The 20,085-nt window shown below is 38.4% G+C and overlaps 1 protein-coding gene across 1 annotated transcript in view; it reads left to right on the top strand.

The window, feature by feature from the left end:
- LOC119423156 (hedgehog interacting protein) overlaps window positions 1-20,085 on the top strand; it is a 50,073-nt gene that overhangs the window by 22,108 nt on the left and 7,880 nt on the right. The window contains exons 5-11 of the mRNA XM_037690569.1: window positions 3,630-3,781; window positions 5,338-5,511; window positions 5,642-5,785; window positions 6,005-6,123; window positions 7,258-7,381; window positions 8,515-8,660; window positions 10,902-10,983. Of these exons, the coding sequence (XP_037546497.1) occupies window positions 3,630-3,781; window positions 5,338-5,511; window positions 5,642-5,785; window positions 6,005-6,123; window positions 7,258-7,381; window positions 8,515-8,660; window positions 10,902-10,983 (941 nt within the window). The remainder of the gene's footprint in view (window positions 1-3,629; window positions 3,782-5,337; window positions 5,512-5,641; window positions 5,786-6,004; window positions 6,124-7,257; window positions 7,382-8,514; window positions 8,661-10,901; window positions 10,984-20,085) is intronic.

Below are 20,085 nucleotides of genomic sequence, written 5' to 3'. Positions count from 1 at the left end.
TATATATATATATATATATATATATATATATATATATATATCTTGGGTGCACGGAAATGTGACACTTCTTTGTCAGTTATATGATGTAAAGTATTTGACAATGACAGACTTAGTCATCTCTTTTCTTCATGCATACTTGATGTGAAATTGATATGTATTTAATACAACACCATAATTGAATGTGCACTCAGTATAGTTGTTTCTTTATGGTTACTTTGACACTTGGCAGAATAAATAAGAGTACCCACTTGAATCCACTACTGAAAATTAAATTTACAGCTGTCATTTGATTAGTAGTTTCTCTAAATGAGTTTGTTTTATGCACTGTATGAACAATATCAAGAACAATCCTGTGCAGATTTGGAAGGAACTTTAAGATGGTGCTTATGAGAAACCTTAGATTGACACAACTTTGCCTTCTTTTAGCCAAACTAGTGAAGACACATTGCTTGCATTGTTTGTTTCCTATGACTCTAGCTCCAAATCTGCTGAAGAAGTTTATCATTTGCAAAAGAGCTAATATTTCAGCTCAATAAGCCTCTGCATATCCTGCTAGTCCCCTTTTGCCTCCAGATCTAGGCCTCTCTGTCACAAGTTTACTTAGGGTATGTAGGTCACTGCATATCATTTCTATCAGATAGATGTAAGATTTCAAGAAGAACAGCCGCCCTTAGCTGCAAGAGCTAATGGCGCTGTGGCTGAGTGGTTAGAGCAGTCGTCCTCCAATGCAAGAGTTGGGGGTTCGAATCCACCAGCAGTCACATGCCAAAGTGTCCTTGGGCAAGACACTGAATCCCTCATAGCCTCTGATGTGTGTCCCATCAGTGTATGAATGTGATCTAAAGCTCTGATTAGTCTCTTTAGAATGATTTGTTCAATTAACTTTTGTAGAGATGTAGAGAGCTTTATGAATGGGTAAATGAGGCACAGATTGTAGTGTAAAGCGCTTTGAGTATCTTGAAATAAGATAGAAAGGTGCTATATAAGTACAGACCATTTAGCTTTAAATCATCTGCTTTTAGGATGGAACTCTAACAATCTTTTACAGGGGAGCCACTCTATCTCCAACAGATGAAAACTAATCCACTCCTATTGAATGCTATTTTATTTGACCTAAATGATCAGACATTTACTGTAGTAACATTGACCACACATTCTGATAGAGGAAAGTTGTCATTATGAGTGTGAAGATTTTCATTAATGATCTCAATATATCATAGTTCATGTTCAATCCTCCTCGGGCTGATGAAGTCTTTTGGATGAAAGACGAAACGTTTCAACAAAAAAAAGAAACTGTCCAGAGGACCTGACCTAACTTTGTTAGGGCCTGCCTAGAAAGGCAGCTGTTATTATCTACCTGAAGAGGGTCTTGCTCTTCCATCAACTTTAATGCAATCCAAACCGCAATGTGTACCCCCACAAGTTTTACATCAAAGTGACCGGCTCGGCACCGTGATGTGTGCTACTACTTTTATTGGTGTTCGAGTTACCATGACAACGTAATTTGCAAACAAAGATGCCATTTTTCTTATTGAAAAACACTGACAGCACTTTTAACAGCTTCTAACTGCCACACTTAGGTCGAGGTCACATGACCTAGAGTGAAGAGGTCACTGAACAAAACACTGATTAACTTTTGGAGCCATTTTGGATCAAGATGGCTGCCACAGCTACCTCAAACAACTCAAAATTGACTATAACTCAGCCATTCTTTGAGATACTGAGCTGAAATTTGGTCTGGTCATAGCTGAGAGCAAGTTGTTATATATTCCTAATGCAAATAAAAAATCCAAGATGGCCATCTTAGCTAAAAGGGAAAAAAAAAAGATAACTCAGCTCTTGTAAAAGATAGTGAGCTGAAGTTTGGTGTGGTGGTGCTGACAGCAATGTACAACACATTCTGAATTCAAATCTAAAAATGCAATATGGCCGCCAAAGCTAATTTCAAATTGATATAACTCAGAGGATTTTAGAGCTAGTTAGCTGAAATTTGGTGTGTTGGTAGCTGAGAACAATCCCTAATAGACTCTGGTTGCAAATTAAAAATCCAAAATGGCAAATTGAAAAAAAATATTATAAAACAGCCATGTTTAGAGATAATTACCTTAGCTGAAATTTGGTGTGATTGCTGAGAGCAATGGCCAAGACTTACTTTCAACTCAAAAATTTTAAATGGCTGCAACATGGCAGTCCCCATCAAAGTTTCTCCAGGAACTTTCTAGTTGGGTAATGATCTTTGGTTGTTTTTTGTCCTAATATATGAGTCTTCTACACTATCTTGTGCATTTTGACTGTGGTCTCTGTCGTTGTTCACTTGTACTTTGAGCACCATCCTTTTGTAATTTGGCACACTTGGCCTTGTCAGGGCCGTTTGATTGAGCTGGGCTGAATACAGTCCGAACAGAACAGAAATCTATTACACCAGTTTATAATGTGTGTATCTTGGCTTGTGACAGAAAGTTCTCCATTGTAGAGCCACACAAATAGACAATTTTTTCTTTGTTTCATTCTTTAACAATTTTGCGAAGAATACCTGAAATAGCTGATTAATTAGACTTTACTGGCATCTGATCTTAGAAGATCTGCCTTCCTTCTTCAGATAAAATGTGAACGTTAGGATTTAAGCTATCTTAAAAAGACGTAGTGTGTAACTGTTCTTCACAAATTAGCTTAGATTTTTGTTCTTTCTTTTGTCCAGAAAATATAGTAAGGGTGAACACAACAAGAAAGGGCTGACCTGACTTGCCTTGCCTGGGGAATGAAATGCTTAGCTGATTATTACAGCTAGCTATGATGGGAAGACCACCAGAGTAGTGACAACTGATGTAGCTGCCTCCGGGGTGAGACAAAGGTTTACATATTACACAAGCAATTTAGATGTTTTCTAAACATGTTGCCAAGACAGTGGGAGTTGGCAGCTCTCTCCATGTTTAGGTTTCCTGTTTTTGCTCCCCCACTTTATCTCTACCCTCCTACCTCCCCTCTCTCATCCTAGCCTTGAATTGTGCACGGACTTGGTGTGAATTGGGAAAGATGGAGGGTTTTGTGGAGCAAAAAGCATAGACTGAAGCACTTCACACTTTTGTGCACTCTATGAACTGCGCTGAGTGAGTGAGCTAATAAATTCTTTTAGCCACTCAGTGCAGTATTCACAAATATCCCCCAAAGATTACACACACTGCACAATGGAGGCCACCGGGACGGTCTGAGCGTCACAGGGCCCCCCGACCCTGAGGACAAGCACACATAATCAGGCTGTAAGAAAGCTTCTGCTATGCTAGGAGGGTTGAGGGGGAGGGCTCCTAAGAGAAGGTGCAGCTCAACCCCAGATTCAAATGTTTTATGGTAGCTGGTATATTCAAGAGTATGAAGTGGAACAACAGAGTTTGAAAATATAAAGTGTGGTAATAAAATAATAAGCTGCACTGTTAAAAGAAATGTGATGGTTAAATATAAAAGAGGATTAGAAAAAAAAAAAAAATAGGTGGTGATGGGTGTGTAATGGTGAGATGTTGGTGATGATGTGATGATGAATATGACCGGGGGATTTCAGCCTCACACAGTGGAGCAGAAGCCAAGCTGGAACATAATTAACTCCTAGCTCTTTTGTGTTCCTCATCTGACTGCAGAGTGGTGATGAAAGGGGCCTATTAAGCTTAGCATTCCACCCCAATTACAAGAAGAATGGCAAGCTGTACATCTCCTACACCACCAACCAGGAGCGCTGGGCCATTGGACCACACGACCACATTCTACGTGTGGTTGAATACACCGTGTCACGGTAATGAAGACTCGGCTACCAAATTTTCCATTGGTGGAAAGATTAACAAAACCTGGGATGCCTTACAGTCATCAATTTTCTGTTTTGGAATAATATAAGCTTGCTTTTTTTCAAATTAAAAAAAGGTTTAATACAAAATCAGACTTCTTGAATTATCATTATTATTGCAGACAAGTGAAATTCACAATGACCAGCAACAATAGTAACAAAAGCTTTGTAGACGTCTAGAGATACAACCAGAAAACAAACAAGGTTTTTGTCTTGTAATTTAGAACAATTGTGTAAGAAAACTAATTCTAAGATTTGTTTTGCTGAGAATTTGCAAAACTCTGGATAGCAAAACTTTGCCTTTACTTGCGTCTGTATCTTACAGTCCTTTCACAATAACTTGTTTAAAAAATTTAAAAAAATCACGACCATATTTAAGTGTTATGTTTTAATTTACTTAATCACAGTTAAATGTTTAACTTAATGAGCTAATGGTGATTATAGTATTGCCATGCGGCTAAGTGACTGCAGCATCGTCCATAATTTAGGGATTCTGTAGAGAAGTGACATTTACATTTATTTAATGGTTGTTTGCGTTTCTTCTTAGACAAACTGCTTTTCAGAAATTTCACAACAACCCAAAATAGCATATAATTTATCATCATGTATTTGTTGCTGATTTGGTAAAACCAAATTCTCAACACAGCTGCTCCATCTTAAAGTTAATGTTCCATCTCCACCCACCATCTTTGTCTTACTGAGACATTACATAAGATATAGACTAAACTTCTCCAGACAACAATTTAAACTCATTACTGGTTAAGTTTTGTTTTGTATACCATTTATATTTCTTATCCACAGATCATTATCATTTTAGCAACAGTTCAATTATTTTGTAAGTATAAAGATAATCCAATTCTGCTCATTTCACGAAATGTTTTGTAAATCATGTCGCAAAACGGCAGTATTGCTGTTCTTTAGTGACTTGCAAATAAATAAAGATACATTTTCTGGCCAGCTGTATAAGTGTTTTGGAAGACAAGTTAAATTGAAACTGTAATGAAACTTCTTCTTTTTCTTCTTCCTTCATCCTTCTTTCTTCCATCCTTCTTCTTTCTTCCTACTTTCTTCCTTCCTTCTTAACTGTGTAAAAAAAAGTTTTGTTAAAAATCAAAAATCTTCTTTTCTTTCTTCGGTTTTCTTCCTTCCTTTTTCTTCTTTCTTTTTCTTTATTCCTTCCTTCCTCCTTCCTTCTTCTCTCCTTCTTCCTTTCTTCTTCTTCTGTCAGCTTTTCCCTATTCTGGGGTCGTCACAGCGGGTCATCCTTCTCCATCTCACTCTGTCCTCACTCCATCTACACCATGTCCACTTTAACTGCATCCATATATCTCCTCTTTGGCCTTAACAACAAAAATAAATCTTGTTATTTGTTATTTTAAAAAAAAGGTTAAATCGTCATCTGGGCAAGTTTCTTTTTGGGAGACTGTTGTTAGTTGTTTTATTGTAATGCAGTAAGAATTGTTTTTGGACTGTGACAAAAATGACAATAGTTGTTTATTCTCTCTCAGGAAAAATCCAAATCAAGTAGACATAAGGACGATGCGTGTGCTTATGGAAGTGGCAGAGCTGCACAGGAAACACCTCGGAGGTCATCTTTTATTCACCCCTGATGGTTTGTTGCACATCATTCTGGGAGATGGCATGATCACTCTGGATGATATGGAGGAAATGGATGGACTCAGGTAAGATGAAATGTCAAAATGTCATTACCCTAAAGTCACAATAACTCACTATGTGTGTGTTATTACTGTAAATGTTGTTCTTGTTGACAAATCAATGTGAGGTCATTCTATTGTATGTTTTTGCATACAGTGATTTCACAGGATCCATCCTAAGGGTGGATGTGGACACAGATGTTTGTACATCAAATTATTCCATACCACGGGACAATCCGTACTTTAACAGCACTAATCAGCCACCTGAAATTTTTGCTCATGGATTACATGACCCAGGCAGGTAAGTGGGACTGATGGGACAATACCACGCAAAAGATCTTACACAAAGTAATTTTTATATTTTATTAGGTTCTGCTCTCTAAATGGTGCTGATATGAGAAATGAACAAAATTACATTTTTTATATAAAAAGGATGCAGAAATGTAATATACATTGGCACCAGTTAACTGGTGTAAACTAAAGATGCTACTTCTTTTATTCTACTACAATAATTGTGTAGGTGTGCAGTGGATCGACTTCAGACAGACAATGGAAGTCTCGTTATCCTATGCACAGACGCCAGTGGCAGAAACGCCTCAGCAGGAAGAATATTGGAAATTACTAAAGGAAAGGATTATGGTGAGTCATAATTTCCACAGTATTATTTTTAAATAGTCATAATATTTACTTTTTTTTGTGTAAAATTAGTTTATTGTTTTGCAATATATCGCCTCTGATTTAAAAAAAAAATGTATGTGAGTGCAACCTTAGCCCAACACCAAAGTTCATGCTCAATAATCCAGGTAGAAATCCAACAATGTTCAGTCACGTCATCTGGACGGTTTCTTTTTTTTTTTTTCTGAGACGTTTTGTCCTTCATCCAAAGGACTTCTTCAATCCGAGGAGCCACCAAAACAAACTGATTCCCACAAACAGCATACTCCATAGTGGAAAAAAACAGTTTGCTGGAACTAAGATGGCCTCCAGGGCCCCGCCCTCTCCCCCGTCAACTCCTCTGAGACAGTCATACCAAAGCGGTTCAAAACATCAAAGTTCATGCTCAGTAATCCAGGTAGAACTCCTACAATGTTCAGTCAGGTCATCTGGACTGTTTCTTTTTCTCTTTTCTTTTGCTGAGACGTTTCGTCCTTCATCCAAAGGACTTCTTCAGTGTTAGCCCAAGTTTTTCTTGGTGACAATTTCAACATAACATCAACCTCTTGGATAACCTTACATGTTTATTACCCTGGAAATAACATCTGCTTTGATGAATGTCTTCTATTTTGTAAAAACACTCTGTTATGGCAACAAATTCAAGAACACAGCAGGTTGAAGATGTTGTGAAGTAAATGTACAAAGGATGTGATCCAGAAGTATTCTTAACTTGCTCAGTGTGAAATTTCCAAGCAGATATGAAGTTGGGTCCACAAGTGAGATTTAAAGCTGTCAACAACAACTGTCTAGATGATAGTTCAGTGTGACTAAAAGAAACAGCTACCAATTTGTATTATATCCAGCCTACTATGGTACCTTTCACATAAAATGTCCTATTAGTTTCTCAAGATTCAGCCTTTTGACAGAGTGATGGAACCATAACACGTGATGGTTCAATTAAAACGACTAATTGTGTGAGGGGTAAAAACATAAAAGCAATAACTCACTGGATTTCAAGTATTTTAATGATATACACTATAAGCAATAGTGTAAGAATTGAATGGAAGTCAGCAGATGTATTTATGTCTAAAACAGAACAACACCTCTATGTCTCTATAGAAAATGAGCCATCTGTCTATGACCTGCAGTCCAGTGGAGGAACGCCACCTGTGGGAGGCTTCATCTACAGGGGATGCCAGTCGAGAAGACTCTATGGAAGTTATGTGTTTGGAAATAAAAATGGGTATGTCCAAAAAAAGAGACTGTTAAACAATTAACCAATGTTTTAATATAGTCAGCATACTTTATTTTGGAACACCTTCTAAGGGGTGAGGTGATTTGGGCAAGTGACACGGCTGATTTACAACTTACTTATATCAGTATGACGCTTCCATATTTTCTCATTAGAGATGTGCTTTACTAGCAAGTCATCTGTAGCCAAGAAAGAAACTATTAGCCACAGTTAAAATGCAAAATTTTCCAGGATTATGAGTAATTCCAGATTGTAGCTCAAAGACTATCATTCAGGGTTTCTTAAGTAAGATTCACATAAGGATGAAAAGAAATCTATGTTTTAAATGTAAAATATTTTTTTCCTGGGGACTATTTGTAGAACAATGCCAAAAAGAGCAGAAACAAAATCACAGTTCTACTACAGAAAAGTCTTAATCATTCATTTGTTTTGACATCAGCAAAGAAAAAAAAAAATCCAGCAAAGTTTTGGCATATTATATATTCGAAAACATGCCAAATTGTACATCTCTATTTTTTATAATTAAAAGTATTTCCCCTAAATGAAACTGCTATTGTCAGCAGAAAGTTCCATCCACCAGGATGGAAAACAGGTTTTGTGTTACTATAAGCACTACAGAAGAGCCTGTTGAGTGCAAATTGAGATTAGACTTCCTTCTCAGTGTTGTTCATACTTTTCCTTGGTTTGTAATTCATTGCACTTTGCTGATGTCAAACTGAGGCTTGAATAAGCAAAGGAAGTAAGTAGTGTGTGGTCATATTATCAGGATGTGGCACTGTGTTTGAAACAATCTGTGGTTGGTAAATTCTACATCTCATTACAGTTTGCAAGCACATAGTTGTAGCTGAGTGAAGGCAATGGAAAATGTTTTTGTAACTAAAACCTAAGATCTTATGTAACAGTTTCAGACATGGAGTAGAAAAGGAATATGGGTCATTCATATTATATAAAGTTAAAGGTCTCCTTGTTTTCAAATATCAACTGTAACTTGGATAATATTGTTCTTGTCACAGCTCGGTAATTTAAAGGTGTAAAAATATTGTTGTCTTGGGTAAAATGTCTCAGCTAATATGATTTTACAACTATCCTTAACAGTGAATAATTGCTCTTTTTGTTTGTCATAGTAACCTACAAATCCTTCAAAAGAATGCATTTGCAACATCCTCGAGTGGAGAACAGTGGCAGGAAAAGACTCTGTGTTTAGGCTCTGCTGGCTCCTGTGCTTCTGCCCTAGCTGGGCAGATCTTGGGTTTTGGAGAAGATGAACTAGGTTGGTAATGCAACTTATCAGAAACCAGCAAATCATGCAAATATTTTTCATGATTTTTTTCAATATTTTTCACACCAGATACTCAAATCAAAGGTTCACATACTTTTACCACTCACTGATATGTAATATTGGATCATTTTCCTCAATAAATAAATTATCAAGTGTAATATTTTCTTTATCTACTTTTAGGACTTGTGTGAGAATCTCATCATGTTTTAGGTCACTTTTTATGCAGAAATGTAGAAAGTTCTAAAGGGTTCACAAACATTGAAGCATCACTGTAGGCTTTTAAGAAAAAAACAGCAATCCAGCATTTTTGATCATTTGGGGTTTGCAGAAAACTCCCTGCCTCAAAACCTACAGTATAACTCCTTCATGGGATCTACCCCTGGTGCTGGAGGCTCTCGCTGCTCCAACTTATTAGTCTCTGGATCAGGTGGAATTAAAGTTAGTAGCACTAAAAACAACACTTTTGCTGTCACTTGTCTCTACTAAGCATGTAAGTTAAAATAACACTTTATTCATACACCCATCTTGCACAAAGTTCTCTCTGGACAAGACTAGGGTGACTGCTCCCAAACCCTCCCTGCTTTTGAGCCTGAAGTGTTGGGATTCTACTCTCCAATTGAGTTAGTGTCTTTCAGTCCCACTCTTTTCTCTTTTGTGGAGCAGGAGAGGTTACACAAACTGTGCCCTTTACCTGCTTCACACATCTACTTGTACAGAACAAAACAGTGACCAACTGTTTGTCTCCTGGGCTAAGAAACATTTCAGGAAGCCGGTAGCAAAACATTGGTCTTCCCACTGGATCACAGGTGGGATTGCCTTAGCCTATAGCTTGAAAGAACTGCCGACTACAGAGGACATGGTTGCCCTTTGTGCTAGGAGCTTAAGCACTTCATGAGCCCCGCTTAAGGGATTATCCCATCTCCTCACACGTTTGCTTGGGTTTACAAACTTGATGTCACAGCATCATCACTGGCTCAGTCAGTACTCACTGTAGCACCAAGCACACAGGAGAATTTAAAATAAATGCTCTGAACATCGGACGTAACGTGAAGTCTGCTGAGAATTTGGAAGTCAGTATATTTTCTTTCCCAATTTGAGACACAAAACCAGTGTCTAACCCCAGTTCGCTCAGTAGCATAAGTGTCACCAATTCACCCACCTTGCTCTGATGTTGGAAGGAAGAGGTGAACCTTTTAGTATAAACTGTTACTGCAGCATTAGTCCTATATATAGGGGGAGGGACCCTGCCCTTCTTAACACTTAGCTTATTTCCAGCCAGTCCTGGTTGGTGTAATGTAATAGGAGCTTCTGATGAGGTCACGCCAAGGGCGTGCCTAGTGTGAGACATTCACTCATACTACTCAGGGATCCAGGTTCACGACAGTAACCTAAAGTTTTCCTTTTCAAGAAGAGATAATTACCATGGCTTGGATGTCTAAGTATTTACAGCAACACATTTCTTTTAGTTGTTTTCTTTAGGTAATGAGCCCTGTTTGCACAATGCCATTTTTAAGTGAAACCATAGCATTTCTGATACTGAAGCTTTTTGAATCCAGGTCTCAGAGTGGAGGTTTTGGAAATGCCGAACATAAAATCACACATACACACTACAGCTGACAGGCTAACTGTAGTACTGTATATCAATACAAAGTATTAAATATCAAGTAATACACTTAGAGCAAGCTGAGGTGAAAAGATAAATGGGATTAAAGATATTTAAGACATTTGAACTTCTATCAAAATTATCAGCTGTGGGGTTTTTAATCCAAAGGAACACATGACGTGGATCCCTCACACAGCTATTATAAATATTTTGTTATTGTCAGGGCTTAGAGTTATTTGATGGACTATTTAAAGATTTCTGCATTTGATCATAGTTTACAAGTAGTGCAAGAATGACATGTCCCAAAGAAGGGGCCCCACAGGCACATGTTTACAATTTCACCTCGTATGGAATTTTCTTGTAGGCTTGTTCCTCATTAAATTATCCACATGTTTCCCAGTCATGAGTATCCAATTGTCACAATAAACCCCTTCTTAAAGTTTTGTTGGCAAGTGTAGCATTGTGGAAGCAACATTTATTTTCTTCATAACCTCATGTGTGTTAGGATCTCTGCTTGTCTTGTGCTGCATTGTCTCTTTGTTTAGTTATTTGGAACCAACTGCAAACTGAAGTATTTAATGTAGTGGATGCTCATGACTCGTTGCTTTGTGACTGTTTCATTTTTACAGGTGAAGTTTATATACTAGTGAGCAGTAAAAGCTTGACACAGTCACACAGTGGAAAACTCTACAAGCTGGTAGACCCAAAAAGGTATGACCAAATAAACTTTTGTAAATTGTGGTTTATGTGCTGTAAGTGAGTCTTTGTTCAGTAAGTGATTACTGTTTCCTCAGAATGACAAACGTCTAATTTTATGCTGTCTTGGTTTTGTGGTTTGTTTTTCGAAATTTGGCACTGTCCACTGCTACTGACTCCCAAGAAGCCACAGATGTTAGTTTATCACATTTAACAGCAGAAATGTATTTTCTCACTCATTTATCTTCTGAAGTCTTTACCACATACGTACAGTGTACTGCTGTGACCAGAGCTTCATGACTGCATGATCTATAGTCGATCCAGCACCCAATCCAGCAAATTTTTGGATATGCATGTTTTCCCATTACAGTACTTGGTTTTTAAACCTGGACATGTTTTCTTTCTGAGGAGAGCTCACTACAGGTGTCAAAATTCATCACTTGCACACAAAGTTGAGAAGGGATGTGGCTATTTTTACCATTTTTAGCTAAATTTGTAGCACCATTTTTTTTTTTTTTAGCTTTTTCAAAATTCAAGGGATAAAACTGCAAGCCTCAGGGACTCAAGCAAGGAAACTTTGAACCCCTGCTAAGACTACAAGACATTTTGGAAATTCCTCCACAAATGACATTCACTGTCTATCTCTAATTCCTGTAAAAGTTTGTACAGAGGAGCACAATTAATTCAGTGTGCACACATCTGTTTTGTAGTGAGTGGTGAAATCAGGTTCTTATTGTTGAGTCTAATACTCAAATTCTTGCTTTTAAACTACTGAAACATGAAAGGGTGTTGTCTGAGTGCAACTCTATCATCTAAATGTGCACACATATCACCAGTTTATTATCCATACCATATGCATTCACATGTTAGAGATTATTCTGATATGGAGAAATATGCAAAAAACATGTGAAAAACAGTTGTTTCTTAAGACAAGGGGAAAGAATAATCTTACAAAATAACAGAAGGGATGCGTAAATTTTATGTACAGTAATCCTTCGATTAGTGCGTGGGTTACGTTCCACACACCACCGCAATAGATGAAAAACCGCAAAGTAGGAACGCTATATTTATTTTAGTATTTATATATATATTTTAAGGCTTTATAAACCCTTCCCACACTCTTGAAATGTTCTAAACTCTTAAACCTACAAAATTTTAACAACATATGTATATATACTGTACAGTACTGCAACATTTTACTCCCCAGCTCTGCAGACCAACAGCTCAGTTCTGGTTCTGCAGACCTATCCTGCAGCAAAGAAGCCCACCACCCCCTCCAGGTTAATGTGTGCATGAATAATTGAGCTTCAGGAAGCTTCAGGATTATTTGTGACTTTCCTGCCAGTTCTATGAGCTTCATAGATAGATGTTACTTCTGACTTTGTGTTGAAAAACTTTCCCTCCATTTTGACGGAACACAGCGTTTTGCGCATTCGTCTGAATATGGCAACACTACAGCAAACCGGCCGTAGTTAGCTTGTAGCTTCACTACTTAGCTCTCGAAGAAAAGATTTTAACACCACTTACGCACAGTTTTCAACTAAAAAAAGTAACAATTAAATCTGACAGCTCTGATTTTACATCAGACACAGCATTACTGCGGTCAACCGGTAGAAGACAGATCTCTATCATAGGCTAAATGTCTATTGTTTCTGCTGTGTACCGTATATACCGCGCATTCCTACATTTCGGCAGAAAGCAACAGCTGGAAGTACTGTTGGCTTCTGGGTAGTGTAATTCTTTTGACATGCATTACAATGTAGGCTTATTGAAAGAAAACTACAAAATGGCAGCGCCTGTCGAAAGTATTTTTTCATTAACTTTTTATTTCGTATCGTCCCGATCATGTGAGTAATATTAAAGTTGGCAACCATGTGTCATGTGCAACAGGGCTATTCAACTGCCAGCCCACGGGCCATTTCAGGCCCACGGCTGACTTCAATCTGGCCCACCAATGACTTCATAAAAATAAAATAAAAATAATTAATTTCCATTTAAAAAAATATTTTTGGGGGTGGGGGCTCTGGGTTTGGGTTCTGGTTATTGTATTTACGATTCAGTGCAACAAAATAAACAAATTAAAAAGGTAGCAGATCATTGTAATATTTGGTTTATTTACATAATGACTAACTGCTGGATGTCCGGCCCCTGTGGCCCCCTGAGCAGTTTAGTTGAATAGCCCTGGTGTACAATCTTACATTAAAAACGTAAAAGAGCGAGACTGCAAAGTGCAACTGTGAAGTAGTGAGGGACTACCGTACATGGGAGAAAAAAAAACACTTTAAACACAAACAGACTTTTTTTTTTCCAACTCCGTTTCATAAAACTTGTCAAGCTAAACCACTTCAGGTTATGTTTGCTTGTCTTATCATCAGCATTTTGGCACGAGACAGGCGAGAGAAATCTTGCAGCGCTGGGCTCACCTGTTCAAGTCAGTCAGTCAAGTGGAATATGGAAGGAAATTCCTTTATGATTTAGGCATGTGAAGTGTAAGTCATATTTAATTAAATGAGAAAGATCAAATAAGATAATAGGATTCTTAGGAAAATAATTTGCATACTTCACATTCACTATAGAAACATATTAGCAGCTGATTATTCCTGATTATCCACCCAGGCATTAGCACAAATAATTCAACCTCAGATGTTAGAAGGGGGCTTGCAATGTATTTCTGTTTTCTGGCATGGCTGCTAGATGCATTTCTCCCACAGAACAATTCTGTCTGCCATTAACTGAACATATTCAGTTTGTGGAAACCTTGTGGTGGTGTTGTTCTGACTCCCAATTTACAATAGCTTCATTATTAGGATCATGTTAAAGGAGGAGTGAATAGAGTAGATGACATGTCTGACCTCAGCAAGTTATCTAGTCTGGTGGTTCTCCCATCTTTTCAACACAAAAAGAACATGTAGAGCCTACAGCTTGTTCAGACCAATTTGTTTTAGAATAAAGTGGGTTTTGTGGTCTAGTGCAACATCTAATGCTGGTGTTGGTGCTGGTAAAACTGGTGTTTGAGAACAAAGAGGCTTTCAAGGGTAAGAACGAGGAAATGTCAGGGAGGGTGGTAAAGGCTTGCAAGGAAACTTCAGCTATAAAACCGTTCAGCAGTGTTTGTGTAAATTTTTTCCTGGCCAGATGACTTCATTTTTAGGTATTTGTCAGTTGCAGTACCACTCCAATAATAAATAGGCCACCATGTTTTATGAAACAATTTCAACGTGTGTGGTTTGAGTAACGGTGTATTTGAGAGACAGAAAAATATTGTGTTAAAGCAGTGGATGAATGTATTTCAAATTAAATAATCTATTTAATGACCACAAGGTGCTTCAAAAATCTTAAACACCTTAGAGGTCAGATTTACTGGATCATGTTAACACCAGAGGTTAAGAATGGGCATACATGTATGTGTGGCACCACGACTAGAAAATTCTTTAAATACGACAGTTGATCAACTTTGGTTTTGATACTTGTATATTCTTTTCTTTCAGTCTTCTTTGTTCTTGTGCCTTTTGTTCTCAAGCACACAACAAGTGAGCAAAGCGGTGGCCCGCAACCAAAACAAAACTTTACTTTAATTGTAGGTTAAGACCTTGGCGTGCTTCTCGACGTCCATGTAAGCTGTGTGCACACGCTTGTATTCATACTATGTTTGGATCAGCTGCTCCACAGCATTCCAACCAGGAGTCTGTAGTTTTCACTTCAATTTGAGAAGTTGTAATAATGAGGAGATTTTTTTTTTGGCTTTCTGCTCAAAATATGAGGAAAAAAGGAAGTTCAGATTATTTCTCACTAGAAATTCAATGTAGGTTTTGTGCCTTTGTAAGTCCTGAGTGATATTTTTTTTTAAATTTGTATAGCAACAAATTTACTTCTCTAAATAACCACCCATGCTGTTTTTCAATCAGTTGTGATTTCACTCACATTCTTTGATTGTTGTCTGTTTGTTGCCACCTTTTCAATGGGAGTCACACACTCATTGTTGGCTTGCACAATCTGCAAATTTACAAAGATCTGGACTGCTAGCTCTTGCCAACTGAAGGGCCCAGGGGACCTTGGCAGATAGGAAAATATGACATAATTTACATCACACAGCTTTTGCAGTTGAATAAACATGAAATGAAGAACTAACCTTCCATTGCTCACACTTTATAAGGTTGACAGGTTCTTATTGGCAGTCTAGCCACCTCTGATTTTATTTATCTAAATATTTATATAGCTATTATATTATGTATATTTTTCTTAAGAAAAAAAATCTCTGTTTTTAAAAGAAACATCTTAACCAAGATGTTTTCATGTGTCCAGTTCATATACTTAGTTAAACAGTTAGGGTCCATGTTACTCTTCATTCAAACAGCTGGAAACATCCTGCCTTCCTTTAACGTTTGGTCCTTGGATGTACTGTCAGAAACGAAGCTGGGCCTTTTGATGCTTTCTGGTGTAAAATACAATTTGCTTTTAGTTGGGTGTGAATCATCCTTGCCACAGAGAAAGCAAAATGATCAAGAGACTTTTTAAACTCAGATTTTGTCAGCTGCATGCTTTGATTAAATTGCAGTGAGCAGAGACAGAGATGGTTAACTTTACCTTGAACCTCCTTTTATGAAATTAAATAGTCGTGAAAGTTGAAAATTACTGGATGTGCTCTAAAATCATACTGTGGGGATACAACAAAGTTCAGGTCATCTAGATGGTTTCTTTTTTGGGGGAGTGGGGGTGGGGTGTTTGTTTGTTTTTTGTCCTTCATCCAAAGGACTTCGTCAGTCCGAGGAGCCACAACAAACTTAGTCCCACAAGCAACACACTCACATAGTGGACCAACCAATGCATCAGCATCAAACTTTGGCTATGGCTGCCTCAGAGGAGTCGACGGGGGAGAGGGCGAGCCTCAGAAACCATTTTATCACCATCAAACTGGTTGGTCCACTATGTGGGTGTGCTGCTTGTAGGACTGAGTTTGTTGTGGCTCCTCAGACTGATGAAGTCCTTTGGATGAAGAATGAAATGTCTCAACAAAAAATGAAACCATCCAAATGACCTGACTAAACTTTGTTGAATTTTTTACTTGGATTGTTGAGCATGAACTTTGACATCCTGTGGATACTGTTTCTCCTTTGGTTCTCGCTCAAGGCGGATGCATTCTCCTCTCTTTCCCCTGTTGTCCTCTTCTTCCTACTTTGCTCTCTGTTTAGAGCTCCTGGTACATATCTCCCAAACGAAAAATACTATTATGGATCTGGTGAGCTGGACTGTCAATGCATTCGACAAAATCTTTTCAACAAAACGACAAGGTTCCTGGAGAACCATCTTGTCCAGCTGAGACTCACGCTGCGGGGTACATCAGAGATCCATGGGGAGTTTGACAGCTGATGTGTCCCTCAGTTCTGTCTCAGGAGGATGCTGAAGACGCTTATATGTTTGGATTTATGATAGCTGGGGTTCTGCTCTTTGACATTGGCAGGGCTCTGTTTTATCAACTTTTGAAGAAGACATCGGCAGCAGTTTTGGCCATGGAAAAGCTTCCGAGTCAGTGTGTAGGTTTGGTTCGTGCTATGAGTACTTAAAATCAACTGATTTATGAGCTAAACCATAAGATGGAGGCGATTTGTGAGAATCGCAGGCCACCTGCTGCTTTTAGGACTTGCCAGCATGTTGGGCTCGACCTTGAGGAAGGCTCTTAACATGAATCAGTGGAGTGAAAAACCTATAAATCTGGCCATTTTTGACAGGAAAGTTCTAGCAGGACTCATAAAAACAGTCTGCCCGAAGGAAATTAACAATTGTGGCTTATCTGAATCTGATTCCCCCGTTTGACCTCGGATACGAGCCGACTATCAAATTTCTCCTGGGGACATGGGTAACTAGGGACAAAGCTTTATCTTGCGCGGAGAACTTCTATGCAGTTCTTATCAGAACTGCCGTCTGAAACAACATCATCAGAACTGTGGCCTATCTGAAAGTGCTCATGGACAAATCTCAATGTCTTGACATCAAATGCATAACTAATGTGTTTATAAAGTGCTTAAAACTTGCTCTTCTCAAGGATGGACATCTCCTCCTCTCCCTCTATGCTTTGCTTTTGCTCTGTCCTGTCTGTGAAACTGCTTTATAGACTCTCTTCTACAAATCTTCCAAATCATAACTATGAACTTGGATTTGGTCAGTTGGTCCCTCAACACAATTGATAACGGGGCGGCTGTGGCTGAGTGGTTAGAGCAGTCGTTCTCCAATGCGAGAGTTGGGGGTTCAAATCCACCAGCAGTCACATGTCGAAGTGTCCCTGGGCAAGACACTGAACCCCTCATAGCCTCTGATGTGTGTCCCATCGGTGTATGAATGTGATAAAGCGCTGATTGGTCTCATTAGAATGATTTGTTCGATTAGCTTTGTAGAGATCTAGTAAGAGTACTGTATGAATGGGTAAATGAGGACACAGATTGTAGTGTAAAGCGCTTTGAGTATCTTGAAATGAGATAGAAAGGCGCTATATAAGTACAGTTCATTTACCATTTACCATAACGTTTCTTTGAAGAGAAGACAGGCTTTAGGAGAGCCCAATTGCCCTGTTGGCACGCACACAGCTGGATATCTCATTGATTTTGAAGACTTGATGACGTGTCTATCTCTGCTGTAATCTATGGATTTTAAGGACACATTTATAATTGGATTTATGATAACTGGTTCCTGCTTTTTTGATTTGGCTGGTTCCTGGTCTATCAACAAACAAGGAAGTCGTCGGCAGCAAATCTGGACCTGGTCAGGCTGCCTGCCTTATATGATGGCTTGGTTCGTGCTTCAAGCACCCAGACTTTTGGCAGAATGGATCAGATCTTGGGGATTAGTCTCAAACCCGTTCCATTGGTATGGTCATTTAATTTGTATGTTTCGAATCCGAGTGGATCGACACAAACTCAAGGTAGATGTCATTAAAGTTCTGCCTGTCCCCAAAACAATTGTGTTTATCTGAATTCGGCTCCCTGACTGGCCTTGACAGGCCATCTTATCTCAACCCACCTGGAGGTTTTGTAAACATGATGCTGTAACCCCTCCCTCCCTTACTACTGAGGAATTTTCCATGGACTTTTCAGAGGAGCCCAGCTGAATAAACATTGTCATCATTTCAGGACTCTGGATTTGTCTCTGGTCATCTTCAGCAACTCCCGAGTGTGCACGGCTCTCTTCAGAGAGAACTTTATGAACTGAGTGATTTTATCTGAACTCTGCAGTGCCTCTGTGTGTTGTCTCTGGCTGCTCACCGCCCTTGCGTCCTCCCCCCCCCCCATGTTGGCGTCATTATGTGCCAGTGTGCGAGATTTTTTTTTCATCATCACATTTGACATCAAACAGAGGTCAAAAGCGTGTTAGGAATTTTTTTTGTCTCCAAACCCTATGTATCAGTTTTCACTACTTTTTATTGTCTGTCCAAACAGATCTCACTTGCAAATGAGTCTTCGAGGCTCAATGTGACTTATCTGTTTAAATAAAGGTTGAATGAATGCTGGTAGAGTTTTTTGATGTCTCAAATTGTGTCCTGATAGGACAAGATATGAAGAGATCTTTTTTTGTAGTACCACTATCCTTATGGCCTTTTCCCATTTTCTATCTAAAAAGTATTCTGATAATGAATAAGGGGCCGCGCTATTATAGCAGCAGCAACGTGCACTCCACCCATCTTTCGGATGACTGTACGAACATAATTTCACTGTATCCTGGTACAATGATAATAAAGCTTATTCTAATTCTGATTCTAATACTTCTCTGAGGGTTGTGTATATAGATACAAGCTGTGTGGGTGGTGGGTGCACATGTGCACCTCTATAATGATGTGTGAGCATGTGTTGTAAACTTGCTCCTAATATGCTTCAAAAAAAGCCTTTCTTAATTTTTTCATCCCTCTTAAATCTTCCTGCATCTCTGCTGTGTTCTTCTCCTTGACAAAGCTACTTGCCAGTTCCACTGAATGGTCCTGACTTCTACAATCCACAGTAAATTTCTTGCACATTTAAAATAAGGAATGAAGCCACAAAAGGAGCCCCCATACAATGGAATCAGATGACAAAACAGCAAAGGAGACCACACTTGGTCATTTGATTAAGCCATTGTTAGGGTGCACAGTGTACACCACTCCACAGCACTTTTCTCACATACACCTCATGTCAATCAAACAGGCCTTGCAAGATAACAGGCTAAACATACATATACACTGACTCAATTAATGATCGGACCGAGAACAAATTTAAGGAGTCCACATCTTTCTGAATCAATACATTTGACTGGATGTCAGTGTTCAAATTTAATCATCTTCTCAATTTAGTATTGTATCATTCAGGCAACTTTAACTAAACTTTACCTTTACTTTTTTTTTAATGAAGCCATTTGAATTTAGTTTGTTTAATAATCTTTTCTATCTTATCTATAACTCATGCAAGAGCAGTGTTGCCTTTTCTCACCCCCTCGCTCTCACACATACACCACCCCTTCCAAAGTTGATAAATTCCCACAGTGGCTGTTGACCCATCTGTCTTTGTCCAGTGGCGCTACCAGCAGGTGCTGTTTTCACAGCCACCCTGGCAGTCTTACAGACTGTTTAGTAGCACTGCTGACCCCTGCCTGTTACTAACAGTGTTTGCTGCAGACCCCCAACACCCTCTAAATCTCTGGGGACTCTTGCTCTTTCTCTCTTTCATTCTCTTTCTGTTATCTTCCTTCTTTTGCTTTTTTTTTTTTTTTGCTACACACAGCCTGCAACAACAAAAGCCAATTGGCACGGAGTCTGGAGTTTGGTGCTGATGGGAGCATGGGAATCAACTGTCCTCCATGTTTCATCTGGAAAATTTAAAGCCACTCTAACACAAACACTATCACATTATTTTCACTGTCATCATTCATTTTGTGCATGTTTATTTAACTAAAACTCATAGCCAACTTGTGTGTGTGTATGTACATATATGTATATATATACATATAGCTGTATATATACTGGTGTGTATATATATATATATATATATATATATATATACATATATATATATCTGTATATATACTGGTGTGTGTGTATATATATATATATATATATATATATATATGTGTATATATACAGGTGTGTGTATATATGTATAT

This window comes from Nematolebias whitei, chromosome 16 (genome assembly GCF_014905685.2).
Source record: "Nematolebias whitei isolate Nwh7 chromosome 16, NemWhi1, whole genome shotgun sequence".
In the NCBI taxonomy this organism is placed as follows: domain Eukaryota; kingdom Metazoa; phylum Chordata; class Actinopteri; order Cyprinodontiformes; family Rivulidae; genus Nematolebias; species Nematolebias whitei.
The sequence above is the reverse complement of the archived record's forward strand: the minus strand, read 5'-3'. Positions and strand labels throughout refer to the sequence as shown.